This window comes from Xenopus laevis, chromosome 5L (assembly GCF_017654675.1).
Source record: "Xenopus laevis strain J_2021 chromosome 5L, Xenopus_laevis_v10.1, whole genome shotgun sequence".
Taxonomy (NCBI): domain Eukaryota; kingdom Metazoa; phylum Chordata; class Amphibia; order Anura; family Pipidae; genus Xenopus; species Xenopus laevis.
This window is the reverse complement of record NC_054379.1, coordinates 69,605,699-69,626,617: the sequence shown is the minus strand read 5'-3', so window position 1 is coordinate 69,626,617 and position 20,919 is coordinate 69,605,699. Positions and strand designations below refer to the sequence as shown.

General features: G+C 38.9%; 1 protein-coding gene across 1 annotated transcript in view; it reads right to left on the bottom strand.

Annotated features, from left to right (window-relative positions):
• Positions 1-18,294: 18,294 nt before the first annotated feature.
• Positions 18,295-20,919, bottom strand: part of hey2.L (hes related family bHLH transcription factor with YRPW motif 2 L homeolog) — a 29,104-nt gene continuing 26,479 nt past the window's right edge. The window contains exon 5 of the mRNA XM_018263187.2: positions 18,295-19,648. Coding sequence (XP_018118676.1) covers positions 18,972-19,648 — 677 coding nt within the window. The 3' untranslated portion in view covers positions 18,295-18,971. The remainder of the gene's footprint in view (positions 19,649-20,919) is intronic.

The window sequence follows — 20,919 nt, the reverse complement described above, 5'->3', positions numbered from 1 at the left end:
CTGATATAATTGTAGTGGAAGTGGGTCTAGCCATAGTTGAGTGTTACAGTCGGCACCCTAAACCAGAACTAATGCCAAGCTCCCTGGTCTCGGCTTCACCAGTAGTGTGACTGCCTTTGGCTTCGGGAGGAGCCCTCAGCGTACTCAGATGCCACCTGGACTTTTCGAGAGGAGCAAGGCGAGGAGTTCTGGCAAGCGAAGGGGCACGACTGTTGTTAAAGTCAGTTAGGCCGAAGGTCGTGGTACAATAACGTAAGACAAATTCGTGGTCAGACAGGCCGGGTCAAGGCATAGCTAGAGTCGTCAGGCAGGCAAGGGTCAAACCGGGTAATCAATCAGATGGGCTGAGGCAGAATCGGAGTCAAATAACAGGCAGAGGTCAAACCAGAACGTCAAACAGGAGGGTTAAGCAGAGTCAAGGTCAGTTTCAGGCAAGGGTCAGGTTCCAGAGATAAGAGTAGTCAAACAGGCAGGCAGGGGTCAAAACAGACAATCAGGATCAGATTCAAACAGAATAGCAACAGCTAATAGCACCAGGAACATATCCTATCACGGGCAATGCATAAAAGCAAATGTCTCTTTAAATCCATTTGAATTTCACGCCATTGCGCGCTGACGTCATCACGCCAGCACGCATGCGCCTATATAAACCGGAAGTGCGCGCGGCGCGCATTAGGAAGCTGGCAGAGAAGGATGACCACTGGACCCCCAGGCTTCTCAGGAAACTTAGCATGGAATTGCCTCCTGAGGCGGTCAGCCTTGATGTCATCAACTGAGACCCAAGAGTTCTCCTCAGGACCGAATGGCCCTTCCACCTAGTTAGATATTGTAGCTTACCTCGCACCAGGCGGGAATCGAGGAACTCATGGATCTCATATTCAGGCTGACCTTCAACCAACACTGGGGGAGGAACAGACAAATGATGAACATTAGTGGCAGGTTTTAAAAGAGAAACATGGAAGGAATTAGAAATTTTAAAATTAGCGGGTAATTGAAGACGTACAGAGGATGGATTGTTTATTGCAATGATGGGGTATGGACCAATGAATCTGGGACCCAATTTGGGAGAGGGAACCTTCAGCTTGATGTTCTTTGAAGACAACCATACTAAGTCCCCCACCTTGTATTGGGGTGCTTCCCTACGGGATTTGTCAGCAGCTCTTTTCTGAGCAAGGGAAGCTGCTGACAAGGAATTGTGCACCTGAGACCAAATTTCAGAAAATTTAAGAACAGAGGAATTGGCAGAGGGTACAGGAGAATTAGAGCCAGAAAAAGAAAATGCTTTGGGGTGCAACCCATTGACAATAAAGAAAGGAGACTCTCCTGAGGAGGAATGGGTAGCATTATTGTATGCAAATTCCGCCCAGGGTAACAGTTCGGACCATGTAGATTGATTATCGGACACATAGCACCTAAGATATTGTTCAAGGGACTGGTTTACCCTTTCGGTTTGACCATTCGTTTGGGGGTGATAGGCAGAGGAAAAGGATAATTCAGTTCCAACCAGAGAACAGAAAGCACGCCAAAATTTTGAAACAAACTGAACCCCCTTGTCAGAAACAATATTTTCAGGAAAACCATGAAATTTAAAAACATGATCGACCACCACCCAGATCATAGTCTTACCCTGAGAATGGGGCAATTCAACAATAAAATCCATGGAAATGCGGGACCAAGGTTTCTGTGGGATGGGTAAGGGATTTAACAGACCTTGGGACAGATGATGAGATGACTTAGACCTTTGACAGATTGGACAGGAGTTGACAAAAGTTTTAGTATCCAGTTTGAGAGAAGGCCACCAAACATGACGGGACCATAGAGAAACAGTTTTAGCAACCCCCGGGTGTCCCACCATTTTAGAATCATGAACCTCCTTCAAAACCTGCTCCCTAAGCTCCTCAGGAACAAACCATCTCCCAGGGGGAGTATCAGAAGGAGCAATTGTTTGTAAAGGAAGTAACAAGGAGGAAAGGTCAGATTCTAAAGTGGCCAAAATTAATTCTTTAGGGATGATGGGAGTACACTCACTAGAGTCGGAGGGAATAGATTCAAAACTCCTAGAGAGTGCATCTGCCTTGGTATTTTTGGAACCAGGCCTGAAAGTTAAAGAGAAATTAAATCTTGAGAAGAATAAAGCCCACATGGCTTGCCTAGAATTCAGGCGTTTAGCAGACTCGATATAAAATAAGTTTTTATGGTCTGTATAGACCGTCACCACATGTTTTGCACCCTCTAAGAGATGCCGCCATTCCTCAAAGGCCAATTTGACAGCCAACAACTCCCTGTTCCCTATGTCGTAATTTACCTCTGCAGGTAAAAACTTCTTAGAGAAAAAGGCACAGGGGTGCAATTTGTTGGTTATCGGGTGCCTTTGAGAAAGGACTGCCCCCGCTCCTACCTCAGAAGCATCAACCTCCACAATGAAGGGAAGAGCAGAATCAGGGTGTAGAAGAATAGGGGCAGAACTGAACTCCCTTTTGAGGGTTTCAAAAGCCTGTAAGGCTTCAGGAGGCCATATATTGGGATCAGCGCCCTTCTTAGTTAAATTTGTGATGGGGGCCACAATAAGAGAAAAATTCTTAATAAATTGACGATAATAGTTGGCAAAACCAAGAAATCTTTGAACTGCACGTAACAAAAGGGGTTGGGCCCAATCCAGGACAGCTCTCACCTTGCCTGGATCCATTTCTAGACCATTGTTGGAAATAATAAACCCCAAAAACTGAACAGAAGACACCTCAAAGGTACATTTCTCCAGTTTCGCATAAAGATTATTTTCCCTTAGCCTTCGTAAGACTTCACAAACATGATTACGATGTGTACTTAGATTGGAAGAGAAAATAAGAATATCGTCAAGATAGCCCACCACGAATACCCCCAACAGATCTCGAAAGATGTCATTGACAAATTCTTGAAAAACTGCGGGGGCGTTACAGAGCCCAAAGGGCATTACTAGATATTCGTAGTGGCCATCCCTGGTGTTAAATGCGGTTTTCCACTCATCCCCCTCTCTAATACGAATGAGATTGAAAGCACCTCTAAGATCAAGCTTGGTATAGACTTGGGCACCGTAAACCTGGTCAAATAGCTCAGAAATTAGAGGAAGGGGGTAGCAGTTCTTAATGGTGATTTTATTTAAACCCCTGTAATCAATACAAGGACGAAGACCACCGTCTTTTTTACCCACAAAGAAAAACCCAGCACCGGCAGGAGAATTAGAAGGCCGGATGAAACCTCTCTCAAGATTTTCTTTGATATAGTCCTTCATAGCTTGGGCTTCAGGTAAAGAAAGAGGGTAAGTACGACCACGAGGAGGAGAGGAACCTGGAACTAGGTCAATGGGACAGTCATACTGTCTATGTGGGGGTAAGATTTCTGCAGCCTTCTTAGAAAAGACGTCGGCATATGCCGAATGGGCTGCAGGTAAACCCTCTAGTGAGGTAGTTGCTATTATTGGAAGGATACAGACGCCCCCACAATTTGAACCCCACTGAGAAATCTCCCCCGTAACCCAATCAATTTGGGGATTATGAACCTGGAGCCAGGGTAACCCCAAAATAAGAGGAGAAGAGGCACCTTCAATAAGAAAAAGGGCTATCTCCTCGCAGTGAGAATTGTTAATACACAAAGAAAAGAAAACAGTTTTTTTGTTAACAATACCTGACCCTAGGGGTCTTTTGTCTACCGCTAAAATTCTCATGGGGGTACACAGAGGGACCAAAGGAATGCCATGTCCAAAACAACCTCTAGGAGAGAGTTCACTAGGAGGACCTGCTGATGAATAAAGCCTCCAAGAATTTATTGTATGGTCCCCTCGTATATTTATACAAAGAAATCATATCCCCCCATGCTTTATTCACCAGTAGGTCCTTCCAGTATACACAAGATTATTTATGCAGCTTAGAGAAAAAATTGGTTTTATCTTAAGATGTGAAAAGGGTTTCATACAGTGAGGACTTTGAAGTTGTGGAACTCTCTCTCTCTAAGGCCAGGCCTAGGATTCCAGGGGCAGCATACTGTCCAGCTGCATTCTAAGAGGCACTGGGGACACACAGCTCCCCAGTGCTCCAGTGCATGCATGCACATTCTTGAGAGGGTGGAAGCTAGGACCATGTGGCTGATTTTATTGAATTCTTAGACATTTTATGAATTCTGTATTTTTCTTTATTAATTTTTGATATCTAGTCTACACTATTATTTTTGTAGCCTTTGTAAGATACATAGGTTTGTAATCCTATGCAATACTATGAGGCCGATTTACTACTGTATAATTCAGAATTCTTTTTTTTCATGAATCCTATTTTTCTCTAAAAAATTGTGTTGTTTTATTTCTCTAAAACGCTATCAACTTTATCAAGAGAGTTCTTTATTAAAAATTGAGTTGTTTTCTCGAAAAAAAAGTTGTGTTTTCTTGAAAAAAATTCAAGTTTTAAGAGGTTAGTTTCACAAAAAAACATCTAACATTTTTTGGAAAAATAAAGTTGTGCTTTCAAAAAGCCACTAAATTCAACCTCTAGAGTTTGCACCCGAAAATTATGGCAGATAATATAATGTAAAGTTTAAAAAATATTTTCAAAAAATTGTATTCCACACTTTTATCTGCTATGAAGACCTGTGCCCTATAGTTCAATACCAATTTAAATGGAGCTACAGAGTAGCTTGTTTATAAAAACTGTAGTAGCATTTAGAAAACATACTTTTGACGTTTTTTGGTGATTTTATGATGACTTTTTTACTGAAATAGAAGACTAGATTACGGACAATCAATGGTAAATATAGAAAAAGGCTGGAAATGCAAAAAGTGATTACCTATTTCTTAAATAAGACCATTTTGTGCTGAAGTTGTCTCTGGAATAGATTTGTTAGATGTCCTGTGTTAATTGCATGGAAGTGTGCCACTAGCACTTTTCTACATGGGAGATTTTGCTGAGTATGTGTTGGTAGCACTTCTGTCATTTCCTTTCAATCCCAACTTTTGGCTGAGTGGTATATAAATATAAAATCATATTAATCTTCTAGTTAGCCTCTAATAGTATGCTGTAATATGGATACAGCATAAAGAGAAATGGCAGACTTAGGTAAATAGTGTTAAACATAGCATAATAAAGGGTAATACTAATTGTAACAGTTGTTTGCCTGTGTATACTGCCATACAGAGCATAATAGTGTTTAATACAGGGGATCTTAACAAAGGCAACTGTGGTTACTAAAATCTCTTTGACATAGAAGTGATTTAATATCAGCATCAATTGAAGCAGGACAAAGCAGGACACTGGACACTTTGGAGCAGGTTGGAATGGGTGGTGTGTAGAAACACAAGGATAGGAACAATAGGGTGTGTGCAAAGATGTGTAAACACAGGAATATGATTGGGTGGATGAAGATCTGATAGAGTTGAGCAGGATCAAGTGGGCAACAGATCAGAACATGCAGAAACAGAATAGAAAGTATGAAGATTTAGGCAAGTCCTGATTTGTGGAGAGGCCACCAAGGCCTGGGCCTAGGGCGGCAGGATTTTGGGGGGCAGCTTGCTGCCCAACCACACCCACATTGGTTCTGAAACAGTGATGGGCGAATTTGTCCCATTTCGCTTCGCCATGAAAAACGGCTGAAAAATTTGTGAAATGCAAGTTTTGACTCCGGAATTTTAGTGGCAAATTCACTAATGTTTTCAGCGGCTGCGAAATATGGAAATTCCCTGCAAATTTGTGCCTGGCGAATAAATTCGCCCATAACTATTCAGAAACATTGGGGATGAGCAGAAGCAGCAGCTAAAATGTGACATTCTGGACACAAAAGAGCAGGTAAAATTCTGGACGTACAGGAACAGGCACAGATCATAGGGCAGGCAGAGTATGGCACACACAGGGATCATAAGACAGGCAGAGTATGGCATACGGGGAACATAGGGCAGGCAGAGTATGGCACACAGGGAGCATAGTACAGGTAGAGTATGGCACACACAAGGAGCATAGGGCAGGCAGAGCATGGCACACAGTGTGCATAGGGCAACCAGAGTATGACACACACAGGGAGCATAAGGCAGGCAGAGTATGGCACACAGGGAGCATAGGGCAGGCAGAGTATGGCACACACAGGGAGCATAAGACAATCAGAGTATGGCATACAGGAAGCATAGGGCAGGCAGAGTATGACACACAGGGAGCATATGGCAGGCAGAGTATGGCACACACAGGGAGCATAAGACAGGCAGAGTATGGCATACAGGGAATATAGGGCAGGCAGAGTAGGGCACACAGGGAGCATAGGACAGGCAGAGTATGGCATACAGGGAGCATAAGGCAGGCAGAGTATAGCACACAGGTAGCATAGGGCAGACATAGTATGGCACACACAAGGAGCATGGGGGCAAGCAGAATACAGCAGGAGACAGGGAAGCCTATCCGGACCATTACAGTGACACAATGCTGGTGCCCTATTGTATGAGGTGTGAACAGGTTAACAATGTGGGCACTTTCAGTCTTTACAGAAGGGAACAATAGTGTGAACAATGCAGGGGGATTATAGGTGTGAACAATGCAGGGGGATTATAGGTGTGAACAATGCAGGAGGTTACTGTCTGATATTGAGGTGTAAACAATGCAGGGGCCAGTTAATCTCATTATTGATACCTGTTAAAGTCTACACAAGGTAAGAAGTCACAGCAGGCAGACTTTCATGTGGGGGGGCCACACAAGGGGGGGGTCTTCTGGCCCAAGGGCCGACAGTTGGACATCACAGGTCTAATACATTAGGCATGAGGAAAGGGTTTTTAATGGATGCAGGATTTGCAACAATCACAAGTAGTGACAAAAGCTATGGCACCAGCACCAGAGGTGTGAACTAACCACACTCTAGTTGGGGGAAACAATTGTTATTCCCCCCAAAAATGCTCCACCAAGCATTAGACCACCCACATAGAGAGGGAGCGGTGCTCTTGATGCCATGTTGTGCCAATGAGAGTAGTGCCACAGCTTTGACCCTGGGAGAAGCATTCATTATGTGTATTTGTGCCACTACACATGGCTAACAGCAGGGGCGATCCTGGCCCCTCCGCCGCCTGAGGCAGCAGCAGTTGCTACTGCCCCCCCTCCCCCGGAAATTCGCTCTTAAAGTACCAGGAACAGCATTTTTGCTGCCCCTGGTACCTAGTGGAGAGCTGCCGCCTGAGGCAACAGCCTCAACTCGCTTCATTGGCAAAGCACCCCTGGCTAACAGCATCAGCATCTCCCTCCCATTACAGAGTCCATTTTGTTTGGAAAAAACAATTGTTTTTGTATTGTGGGCTTTATTAGCCTGCAACTCCAGTGAGGGAAACAATTTTGGGTGGTAGGTGTCCTTTAATAGATGCCATTCTATACTTGGTGATTATTCCTACAATATTAAATTACACTGAAAGATTGGTTACGCTGGGTTGGTTTACTGGCTGTAGTTAGAAAATGTACCCTTCACTTATGGTATATTTGTCCTGGTTTACAATTGCTAAGGCCTAATTGTAAGACGCAAAAAGCTTAGATACTGTTGCATATACAACTTCCTAGTTCTTTTACAATCCACGCACAGTTCCCTGTTTTGTCACAATGCACCAATTATTATTTCTGTGAAATATATTCTTTATGATGAAGAATTCAGGAATCTTGTCAGGCGAGGCAAGAACCTTGCTCCTGGCAGAACTTTACTAGAGGTGGCAAATAGCTAACCCTGGTAACTTTGAAAAGAAATTTTACATTTGGTTAAGAAGAATTCTTTTTGTGTAGAAAAGCACAATTGTGCTATCTACACTAGCAACTCTGCCTCCTGCTACCATCTGTGTGTGGAGGATGCATAGGGTCTGCTGGCTTGAGTGCAAAAAGTTTATTTGCACCCAATGATGAAAGGCTATTTTTCTTTATATATGGCTAATAGCTAATATACACTGCATGAAACCTTTCCCAATGTTTGTTAAAACACACTGTAAGTGGTAGTTTCTAGAGCTCAGTTAACAAAGACATCATTTTTGTATTAAAATGGATATCTAATAAGTAGTAACTGACTATCTGTGTGTGTGTGTGCCATGCATGAGGTAAAGTGTGTTTGTTATGAATTATTAGTTGTCTATTTTTATGAATGCAACCACTGGGTTTGGGCAACACTGAATGCAACCGTCAGATCAAAGGAGCTGTTGTAGCGTGAGAAGAGGTCAGTGTGAGCCAGATAATTCATGGATTTATTACTCAGGTTGGTTCCCATGACTGGCAGTACTGCCTGTTGTAAGTGCCACAGAAAAGGTTTAATGATCCTAATGTGATTTACAATTGGGAATTCTACCCCAGCTTTGCTTGTCTTCCTAAGGGAGCAAGGAGCACATAAAGGTCACAATGCACAACCGGAGAAATTGGATCTGTTTTCAGTTCTAACATATATGTAGATATTGATTTATATAGCACTACTTAAGTACACACTGCTGAACATTTTTGAAATACATTAAAGTACAAACAAAGAGGACAAACATTATAATAAACATAAATTGAAACTATAGTCACAACAGGTGTCACAGAGGTGTTTGAAACGATTCACTGCCACCTGAATTGTGTATATGGGGGAAATAATACATGTGCCATTTACCTTATAGTTACAAAGGGCTGTGTACTTAGATGTCACATGAGAAAGGAAGTTTCTTCTTTGTAAAGTTCCTTCACTCACCCTTCAAATTTTACACTGTGCTCTGCATTTATTGATAGTATAGTATTGATCATTCATATTGATATTTCAGTAATATAGCACAGAGTACAAGCCTTTCCCCCCCCCCACACACACACTTTTGGATTTAAAGCTACAAGGCCAATTGTGGCCTTTTTGCACTTTGCTTACTGCATTGGGCATTGTAAATGACCTTTTTTTTTATCTCTGTTACTATGTACTCATCACTGTAGTATTTGCAGGCCACTCCGTTCTTTTTTTCTCCATTATTCTTAGTTATGTTTTGTAACTCGTTTTTACCTTTGCTGCATCAACTCTACCATTTTTACATTCTCCAAAATTATAGCAAGTATATTAAGGGGGTTATTTACTAAAATTCGATTTTATCTCATTGTTTAAATAAAAAAAGCTCGACCAAACTCCCATCCTTGATTTTGCCTTATTTATCAATAAAGGGATATTGTCATGGGAAAAAAAGTTTTTTGTTTTTTTTTTATTTAAAACACATCAGTTATATTCAATTTTGAAATCTGAGGAAGAAACAGTACCTGTTTCCCTAATTAAATGATAAAGCAAGATATGTTACAGTAATTTGGACATGAACTTGCCTCTTCAATGCCTCCGTAACGGCTAAATTTTGCTCTCTAATCATGAATTTTACAATCAGGATTTCTTGCTGTTTGCTTATGTATAGACCCCCAGAAGTTCTGACAAAATCCATTATCACAAGCACTGGAGTCCTTGAATGTGGACTACTGCTCATACTCCATACACAGGGCTTGAATGAGCCAGTGACATCAGCCTGTGTGTAAATAGCCCACACAACAAGTTTTAGGAGGAAGCCAAGTGAGAAACTGAGAAAAAGGTGTATATATATATTTATATATATATATTACTAATCATGGAGTATGGATGTTGTTAGGGTATTCCTGTCACATCAAGGCACTGCCATTCTTTCTCTAGTACATATCATGAGCATTAAATTGAAAATTACCAAATCAAATTATCACAAACCTAAAATACTATCATGCTAAACATTTTCACTTCTCATGTGCTTTGGATTTATTCCTTATTCCCGGTACTGCATCTTTGCTTGCCTTTGAAGTGAACATAACTGATTTGGCAGCTTGGGTTCCTGCACCGTTCTTGAAAATTTGAATAGGTGTTTATGGATGATGAGTGTAAGAAATGTTATGATTTTACAGTTTGGGAGGGAAAGGGATTTAGAAGTCACATCATATAGTGGTATGAGTAATTATGAATATCTTCAAGAAACAGGGGTGACCTGTTATTCTCCATGAGTTTGTTTAAAGGGGCACTAATATTAAAACGTTTTCTCTATAAAACAGGGCTTAAGTACGCTAAGAGAACAGAACTGTACAGGAACTATATTCATAAAAGAATGTACAGCAATGCACAGACCTGTAATTACTGGTAACCTCCTATGTCCGCCATCGCTCCTCACCTATTGCACAGAAGACCACAGGAAGGGGGACATGGAAATAAGAGGGAATAAGAGGAAAGCAGATAACAATTGGTGAAATTAGGATAAAAGACAACAGTAGATGAGTAAAGTAAAGGGAATGTAAAGGGCAAAAAAGTAATTAAAGGCAAAGATGAAGTGTACACAAAGAAAGCATCAGCCAAAAATGACAGAGAAGAGGGAGGAAGAGGGGTCTGAGGGAATGTCATGGAGAATGGTAAAGTAAGAACACAAAAGAAGTAAGGAAAGATGGGTGATCCTCAGATGGGAGTGGGGGTAAAGCAGTGATCCCCAACCAGTAGCTCGTGAGCAACATGTTGCTCTCCAACCCCTTGGATGTTGCTCTCAGGGTCCTCAAAGTACGTGATTATTTTTGAATACCAAGCTTGAAAGCAAGTTTTAATTGCATAAAAACGAAGTATAGTGCCAAGTAGAGCTTCTTGTAGGCTGCCAGTCCACATAGGGGCTACCAAATAGCCCATCACATCCATTATTTGGCACCCCAAGAGACTTTTTCATGCTTGTGTTGCTCCCCAACTCTTTTTATATTTGAATGTGGCTCACGGTTTAAAAAGGTTGGGGAGCCCTGGGGTAAAGTATGGACAATGGAATGTTCAAGAAAGAATAAAGTATAACTGGAAGGAAGGAAATTTAAGAAAAGCACTTATGGAAATAAGAGAAAAGCAGATATTATGGAATAATGTTATTATGGAATAAGAACAACAAAATTGGTCCTGTTGGCTGTGTAGCGGTGGCTAGACAGAATAATTGTGACTTTTTTTATGATAGCATATTAATATCAGGCCTATCCCATACAACCCCATGTTAAGGTGGGTAGGTTGCAAGAAGTGGGGCCTTAAAGTGTGTCATATAAAATGGGTGGGGCTCATTTTTGCCACTTAGCAATATGCACTGTTTTGCATTCTTTCGGCCAATCTCCACTCTGTGTAGCTGCCAAAGCTTTAAGTAAGATTCTTAGTGGGGTCCCTCAGGGCTTGGTATTGGGCCCAGTTTTACTTGTTCATTAGGGATCAACTAGCAGTTAGGCAAGTTAAAAAAGTTAAAGGTTGAACTTGATTGATGTGTCTTTTTTCAACCTAACTTACTATGTTATATGCTGTGCATGTCAGTGCAGCTACATGGAGTTGTGGAAGAGAGCACAGGAGGAGAGAAGGGGAACAAACAATATCTGTGACTTTGCCCTAAAGGTAATAAAAAACAATTGTAGTTGCTTCTGAATCTCCATTATTTTACTGAGGCATGTCGAATTGTTTTCTACCTTTTATTACCCTGTACTAATTTGTGGTAGGCTTATTATAGTAGAATTTTTAGTACGATCTGTGCTGTAAAAACACAGATTGTCTGCTCCTTGTCTAAGGATGTTTACTGATATCTAACCTTTATATTTAAGAGGTTTATTGTAGCAGCTCCACACATTTTGTTTATAATAAAATCGAGGTTACAGATCCTACCTGCACTAAGCTACAGCTGCTCAAACTCAGCATGAATTGTACAAACATTAATAAACATTCCCCAGTGTCAACAGATATGTGATTTTACTGCACTACAAATTTCCTCCCATGGGATGCAATAATATATGGCTTTGGGAACATATTTTTTTGAAGATGGAAAGGAACCCTGTCTACTTCAGATTATCAATCATCTACTCCAATACCCACATGACCGACGCATGTCAAAGATCCTTCACATATAAAGTATGTGTGTAAAGATTACATTCAAGTGTAAAGATTTGTGTAATACAGTGTTACAGATCCTTCTGAAATGAAACCACAGCATCATTCTTTTTAGGAAGGCTGTATAATATTTTGAAGAGTACTAGATATTGTGTTTGAAATAAGTAAGATATTTCAGTGAATATACAGACTGTACAGTTACTGAATGCACTTGTTTCCTTGATCTGCTCTGCCCTTCTCCCCTGTCTGGGAAAAGGTTCCTGCAGTTAATGGGCACTATAGTTAAATCAAAATAAGCTTTAATGAAAGATTGCTCTAACAGTAGAAACAGATTCTGTGAACTGGATTTGGGGGTGAAATGTACTCTTTTTAGGCACGAAAATAATTTTTCAGTTACTCAATTGCATACATCAGAACAAGGCTTTCCAAAGTCCATATACCACTGGACTAACACAATAGTGAGCCAACCAAAACAGGGATGGTTTCTACCTAGATACAATGGATTTTCAGATAATAGATCACATACTTCTACTGGCAGATACACCATCTTCTCTTCCCTTTAGTTATGTAAATATAGTTGGCATTCCAGGTTTTAATTAATGCCAATATTCTTTTTTTCCATAATTCTAGAGGTTGCAATATTTAGCCCTCTCTTTAAATCCAACATAACATAAGATACAGTTAAAGGCAAATATTCACCATGCCGTTTGTAATTCTTATTATGCTGTTTTATTTTTTACATAAGCTCAATAAAAAGTTGTGTCTGTCTTTAACTTGTTTGCTATAAATTATCTTTACAGTCCTCTTCTTCATTATATTTGGGCAACTTCCTATCAGGAAAGAAGTAGCAGCTTAAACAAAGTAAAAAGCAAGTATGGCCAGTTGGTTCAGATAAGTGTGCTGCAGATTTGCACAGTATCTAAATGCACCCTAAATTATCGATTTAATTTAGCTTATTGCCTTAAAGGGGTTGTTCACCTAATGATTTATTATCTGTAGTTTTTGAGTTATTTAGCTTTTTATTTAGCAGTCTCCATTATAAATAATCAGGTAGCTAGGGTCCAAATTTCCCAAGCAAACCATGCATTGATTTAAATGAAAAACTGAAATGTGACTAGGAGAGGACCTTACTAGAAATATGAGAAATAAAAATTAGCAATAACAATACATTTGTAGCCTTACAGAGAATTTGTTTATAGATGGGGCCAGCGACGCCCATTTGAAAGCTGGGAAGAGTAGAAGAAAAATGGCAAATAATTATAAAACTGTAAAAAATAAATATTGAAAACCAATGGAAAAGTTGCTTGAAATTGGTCGTTGTATTGCATACGAAAAGTTTACTTAAAGGTGAACCACCCCTTTAATGCCTTAGAGAGTGTATAACATCATTTACTTCAAAACTAGCATTTAAACCAATTTTTGTGAGTCAGACAAACTGCTTATTTCTAGACCGACTATGATGATCAGCTAGTGGCATGAAACTGGGCAAGAAAACCAAATACATTGAAAATGTCATTCTGAGCGAGTGTTGACTATTCATGTAACATTAATGTTGAAAATTGATAACAAATGTATAAACAGACTCAAGCAAAATGCTAGGAATGTTTTGTGGGTTTGGTTTTAACAAGATGATAGCCTCCAGAAAAATACATTTAGCACAGACCAAAGTTTCCCAAACCAGCTTTGAACAAACTAGGTTGGAGAGTTTCCATCAGACATATTTTTAAAATTCATTTTTCTAACACTGTGCCATCCAAAAATATAAGAGACATACAGTACATATTCAAGCCCTAACAATATAATTAATATAGCTTGCTTCCCTGAACCATTCCTGACAGAGACATGGACACACGCTGTTTCACTGTGAATTTATGTTACTGGCAACTGTTAGCATACACGCATTCCCCTTGATAAAAGCTTTTACACCCTAACATCGGGGTAATTCTCATTCTCTGCCAAGGGTGTCTGCTCACTTGTACTGCTTGGCATTTGAGATATAATTTTAGTGGTATGTAATCTAAAAATAACTAATAATGTGTTATATGCTGTATATAGTACTTTCTGTATGTTTTGCAAAAACTGTATATTACATATAAAGAACCTTTTTACAATACCACCTGTGTGAATATATAAATTATTTTGAGAGTGCAAGTCCATAATATTTACAATAAAATTAATTTTCCTCTGACAGCTGCAGTGAGAATAGGGTACATATATTTAGAAGGTTACAAATAAGACGATTTTAAATCAATAGCTTAGAAAAAAATCCTATTTACCTATTACTGATCTACACTGTTCAGCATGAGAATTTAAGGGATTTAGCAGGTCAAGTCTATGCTCTTTTAACTTTTAGTATGTTATAGAATGGCAAATTCTCAGCAACTTTTCAATTGATATTCATTATTTATTTTGTATATTTTAATATATTATATTTAAATTATTTGCCTTCATTTTTTTCCAGCTTTCAAATGTAGGTCACTGAACCCATCTAGAAACAAATGTTTTGTAAGGCTACAAATGTATAGTTTGCTACTTTTTAACTACTTATCTTTCTATTCAGGCACTCTCCTATTCATATGCCAGTCTCTTATTCACATTAATGCATGCTTACTAGGGTAATTTGGACCCTAGCATCCAGATTGCTGAAATTGCAAACAGGAAAGCTGCTGAATAAAAGGCTAAACCCAAATAAAAAACACAAGTAATAAAATAAAATTAAAAACAATTAGAAATTGTCTCAGAATATCACTCTTGTGTCGGGCTAAAAATCGGAGTTTTTCCCGCAAAGCAAATTTTCGGGAAAATGTAATAATAAATAAGCGTTAAAAACTTGAGTGGCTTGGATCGGAGTTTGTAGCAGCCGATATTGAGATAAATTCGGACCTTGATAAATAACCCCCTAAAAGTTAACTCAAAAGTGCACAGCCCCTTTAAGGAATGATGTCATCACATACTGTATATACATCCCCTTTTATTTTACTATGTGCCGTATAAATTTTGGAGATTATATGTAGTTGTATTATTTTATGGTTGATGCATCTGTAGTTCTAGTTCTTTCAGATAAAAGGTCCTGCATTGCTTTGTGGTTTTTGATTCTCACAGTATATCTAGAAACCCTGCTCTAAATCAATTTTGGGCTGCTGATTTTTTTTTGCCAGAAAGGAAACACAAATAATCATCAATATGATGTAGAAATAAAAAATTAAGATTTTTACCACCCGAAAAGTAAAAAAAAAAAACTCAAAATCATATTACCTTTCACAATATTATACTTGAATAACAGAACTACCAGAGAAACAGAGGACCTGCTTTGCCATGGCCAGAATCCACTAAAGCCTCACAGCACTGCAGGACTCGTGGTTGCAAGATGATGAAATGGGGGGTCCTGTTAAAGTGTGGGGCCCTGGAATTTTTTTTGCCCCAGGGCATGTAAGCCTACTCACTGTTATATTTTGTTTTCAGGCAAAAGTGAAAACTTTTTATTATTACGACACTATTCATTTGAAGAAGACTTAAACATTCCTTAAAATTGTTTCTTTATTTTCTGTGCAATCTTTGTCCCCTGAGCCGTTGTCTGTCCTTTATTGTGTTTATATTAGTGTTGCTACATTCCTCCTAAAAATGATACTTTGTGAATTGCAGCAAATGTTTCATCAAAATATTCTGCCATATCGACACAAGCCTTGAATTTAAAAAGTATCAATTCGTTCCCTGGTTTCCCGAGTTCAACCATTAATGAACCAGCCCCAGGCTTTCTAGTTGTGACAAATGTAAGTGCTAATGCAAGTAGTGAGGTAATTCCACCTTATGTACAAAAGAAAATATCGAGAAAATGAATTCACTTGTTAATTTCTGAATTCCTATTTCCTGTTTATGGGAAATAAATGCAAGTTAAATTCATATTAATAAATTGTTTTATTTACTTGAAAACAATATTCAGCCTCCACTCTGTGCTTTTCCTATTTGTATCTCTCACTTTTACACATACACACTTTCTGATCTTTACCCAGAGAATGAACTGTAGTTTGTTTGTCACAATTTAGATACTCAAAGAGACTTCATTTAATTAGTGATATGTAAAGTTCTTTCTTTTTTTTTTGCATAGAAAAAGGTTACAAAATAATGACACAAACATAACAACTAACGACTAGTATACAGTATTTATAAAACAAATATTTTAGAAGAATAGCTTGCATATGTGTAACATTCTTGTAAAGTTTATTGCTTTCTCCACACAGCGAAATGAAGTGCATTATGACATGTGCTGTGTTTTAATATTAATGTATATATGGCCTTCTCCTTATCTGAAAAACAGCGTATTGTGGGAGTAGGTAAAATACCCTCACATACTCAGAGAAGCTGTTTTTGCTTTGATCACCCCACTTGGAGACCATCTAGCAGTAATGATGTTTTTAGTTCAGAATATGTATATATGAAGCGAAGGTATCTGAAGTGAATAGGGACCAACAACAAAAAGCAATTACAGGTATGAATAATACGTACATCTGAGCACCAAGACTTGGGGTGAACACTAGCAATCATATCTTAGGGTCTATTGGGTATTTCCGCTGAACGGCAGTGGCAAAACTGTAGGTGCACAGTTATCAGTACAACTGATACATTTCATTTCTGTTACCAATAAAGGAAGCTCTGAAGGCTAACTACTCTTTTTTGACTTCCGAAAGGCACCTTTGCAGCTGGCTGGGTATAAAGTTACATTACTATAAGTATTTCCAGTATTTCCAGCATCAATATGGTAAAATAATTAAGTATGTCTCTGTTCAGATAGGGGACAATATAATTAAAATGACATATCCATTTGAAGTAGAGGTTCTTTATTTAATTTAAAGGAGTTGTTCATTTTTGAGTTAACTTTTTGGGGCAAATTTAACCCTTGATATTCGACTGTCGAAGTTAAATCCTGCGACTTTGAATATCGAAGTCGAAGGATTTAGCGATATTCGTTCGATCGAACGATTAAATCCTTCGAATTGTTCGTTTCGAAGGATTTTAATCAATCGATTGAACGATTTTTGTTCGACCAAAAAAAAGATAGCTAAGCTTATGGGGACCTTCCCCATAGGCTAACATTGACTTTGGTAGCTTTTAGGTGGCAAACTAGGGGGTCGAAGTTTTTTCTTCAAGAGACAGTACTTCGACTATCGAATGGTCGAATAGTTGAATAGTCGAACTATTTTTAGTTCGAATCGTTTGATTCTAAGTCGTAGTCGAAGGTCAAAGTAGTCCATTCGATGGTCGAAGTAGCCAGAAAAAAAACATTCGAAATTCGAAGTTTTTTTCTAATATTTTCTTCTAAGTAAAAGGGCCCCTTAGTATGAGGTAGAGAGAGGGATATTATGAGACGATTTGCAATTGGTTTTCATTTTTTATTATTTGTGTTCTTTGAGTTATTTCACTTTTTATTCAGCAGCTCTCCAGTTTGCAATTTTAGCAATCTGGTTGCTAGGGTCCAAATTACTCTAGCAACATGCAATGATTTTCATAAGAGACTATACAATAGTTATCAGAGTACCAAAATTGAAACAAAGTAACGGTGCACCCGCAAGTTAATTATAACAATTGTAGCAAACATATATATCTACTATATAGTACTGTCTTCAAGAGACAGTACTTCGACTATCGAATGGTCGAATAGTTGAATAGTCTAACTATTTTTAGTTCGAATCGTTTGATTCTAAGTCGTAGTCGAAGGTCAAAGTAGTCCATTCGATGGTCGAAGTAGCCAGAAAAAAAACATTCGAAATTCGAAGTTTTTTTCTAATATTTTCTTCTAAGTAAAAGGGCCCCTTAGTATGAGGTAGAGAGAGGGATATTATGAGACGATTTGCAATTGGTTTTCATTTTTTATTATTTGTGTTCTTTGAGTTATTTCACTTTTTATTCAGCAGCTCTCCAGTTTGCAATTTTAGCAATCTGGTTGCTAGGGTCCAAATTACTCTAGCAACATGCAATGATTTTCATAAGAGACTATGCAATATACTATGGAATATTTATAGGAGAGGACCTGAATAGAAAGTTAAGTAAGGATTTAGCGCTATTCGTTCAATCGAACGATTAAATCCTTAGAAAAGAACGATTCAAAGGATTTTAATCCATCGATCGAACGATTTTCCTTCGATCAGAAATTGGCTAGAAAGCCTTTGGGGACCTTCCCCATAGGCTAACATTGATGCTCGGTAGGTTTTAGGTGGCGAAGTAGGTGGTCGAAGTTTTTTTAAAGAGACAGTACTATCGAATGGTCGAATAGTCAAACGATTTTTAGTTTGAATCATTCGATTTGAAGTTGTAGTCGAAGGTCGAAGTAGCCAATTCGATGGTCGAAGTAGACAAAAAAAACATTCGAAATTCGAAGTATTTTTTATTCTATTCCTTCACTCGAGCTAAGTAAATGTGCCCCTTAATGTTGGGCATAATAACATATGAAAAGGTGGTATTTAAATTTATATTTTATGCTGTACAAATTCCTCTTATATATTTAAATACTGAAATAAGGGACTAAAGTATTATTGTGAACTAAAACTCCACGTGTAGACTGTCTTGCAAATGCTGAAAGGCATACTTATCCACAGATGGATGAATATTAAGATTACATACTTTCTGTACTGAAAATTTGATGTACATTTTTTCATTGTTGGCTCTTGATGCTTGGAAGGTTAATTACTTATTTAAGCTGCTAACACCATAGTTGTATACATGCTTTGTATATACTAAGGCATATGTAATCTAAATAACATTTGGGAGTCTTTGCGGACATATATTCTTGTGACAGACTAAGTTTAATCACAAATGATATGATTCTTATACCCATCTTTGTGTGACATAATTATAAGGATGACATACTGTGCACATAGTCACAAGCTGGATATGAACTAGCAACTGCTGTCAGCTGAGGTTAGTTAGTGGACATCTAATGTGCAAGTGAGGCTTAACAATATAAACATCAGTTTGAATGAGAGTTTGCTTTATAAAGGTTTCATAAAATCCAGTCTCCAACTTCAAAAAAAGACAGTGACACTGTTCTTTTGCTCCATGGGCCTTTTGAACTTCATACGTGACAATACAGTTTTGCTACAGCAATTTTTTAAACAAGGAAATTAGAAAGCCCCTACTTCAGTGCCCCAGGGCCGGTAGGGCTTGCTGCTTGCACTTCCACCAGCCTGTCGTGGATTTGAAGTTGAAGACAAAGGTGAAGCAATGGCTGTTGCAGCTGATGCTGCCATTGCTGCGGCTGCTCCTGGAGGAAGGACTGGAAATGCTCCAGCAAAGGAAAGAGGAAAACTTTGGGCAGCAGCGGCGGCTGCAGCATGGACTGTGGCAGAGAGAGAAAGCAAGGAGGTAGACAGAGGAGGAACACCAGGGGGTATACTGCTTGCAGAGGGTACTCGGAGAGCAGCATCAGCATGGGCAAATGTTGCTGTGAGGAGTGCAGATCCATGTTGTGAGGGCAATTCTGTAGCTGTGGAAAGTCTGCAGGTCATGTTGTCTGAGGAAGAGAGTCCATTGTGCTGGAGCAAGGCAGCAGGAAGATGATGAAATGCTGCAGCCCAGTGATGAGGGTGCAGGGAATGCTGGTGGGGTGCTACAGTTGATGTCATGGCTACTGCTTCCCTTTGAGAGGCACAAGAGCTAAGGTGGGAGACAAGCCGTACTCTCAGGGGATCTGATGAATCCAGGCCTTCAACAGAACCAAGGTACCTTGCAACCTCTGTTAAACATTCCCGAAATCCAATGCTCATAAAATCCATTGCCAGAGCGTGTGCATCAAAATAACCTATATAAAGAAAACAAAAAATATATATAATTTAATAAATAAGTCCTGTGACAGCTGATGTTCTTATCACATGCAAATACACCAAACACTTTATTTTACCTTGAAAATCTCAACACTAGAAACTGAAGGGGGTAGGAATTACAGCCAGTACTGTCATTAGTACATTTGTACTTGTACAACACCCAACACCTTCAATGTAATGCACAATAACAAGCATTTGAATACACTGCATACATACACTGCACTTGGGACAATACAAAACAATGCCATTTTAAAAGTTTGGCTCAGAATTTTGATGATTTAATGTGTCCTACGTCTGGGACAAACAATACAAATGGTAACCCAAAAAAAAACACTTTAAACCACCCTAGTAGAACTGACGCCTAAACACACAGACTGTCATAGTAACTAAAGTAAGTAAACAAGACATTTCTCTCACTGTGAACATGCTCTGTACCTGGAGTTTTTCAGATAATAAATCTTTCTATAATTTGGATCTTCATACCTTAAGTCTACTAGAAAATCATGTACATATTATATAAACCCAATAGGCTGGTTTTGCTTCATATTAAGATTAATCATATCTTATTTTAGATCAAACACAAGGTACTGTTTAATTATTACAGAGAAAAAGGAAATCATTTTTAAAAATGTTAATTATTTGGATAAAATGGAGTCTATAGGAGATGGCCTTTCCATAATTCGAGCTTACTGAATAACGGGTTTCTGGATTACAGATCCCATACCTGTACACAAAAATCTCAGTTAAACTCATCAATGAACAGACATCCAAATCTACTGTATTTTCAAGCAAATTAATGATCGATCCTTTACGAGGGAGATAATTAGACTACCAGTGCACAATAATGCCCCAGAATAATGAACTCCTGCTAACAGAGCAGTCACACTGGAGGAAAACAGGTATACACTGATAATCCTGCAGGGTCCAGACATGGCAAAGCTCCCCTGTTTGTCAATATTTATGTTCAGCACAATTTATTGAAGTAATTTTGAATATGATGATAGACTCTAAGCAGCAGTAATACCGAACCAGTAGCTCTGGAGCAACATGTTGCTCTCCAACTCCTTTGATATTGCTCACAGTGGTCTCAAAGCAGGTTCTTATTTTTGAATTCCAGGCTTGGAGGCAAGTTTTGGTTGTATAAAACCAGATGTACTGCCAAACAGAGCTTCCTGTAGGGTGCCAGTCCACATAAGGGCTACAATAGCCAAAAACAGCCCTTATTTGGCACTACCCAGGAAAATCTTCC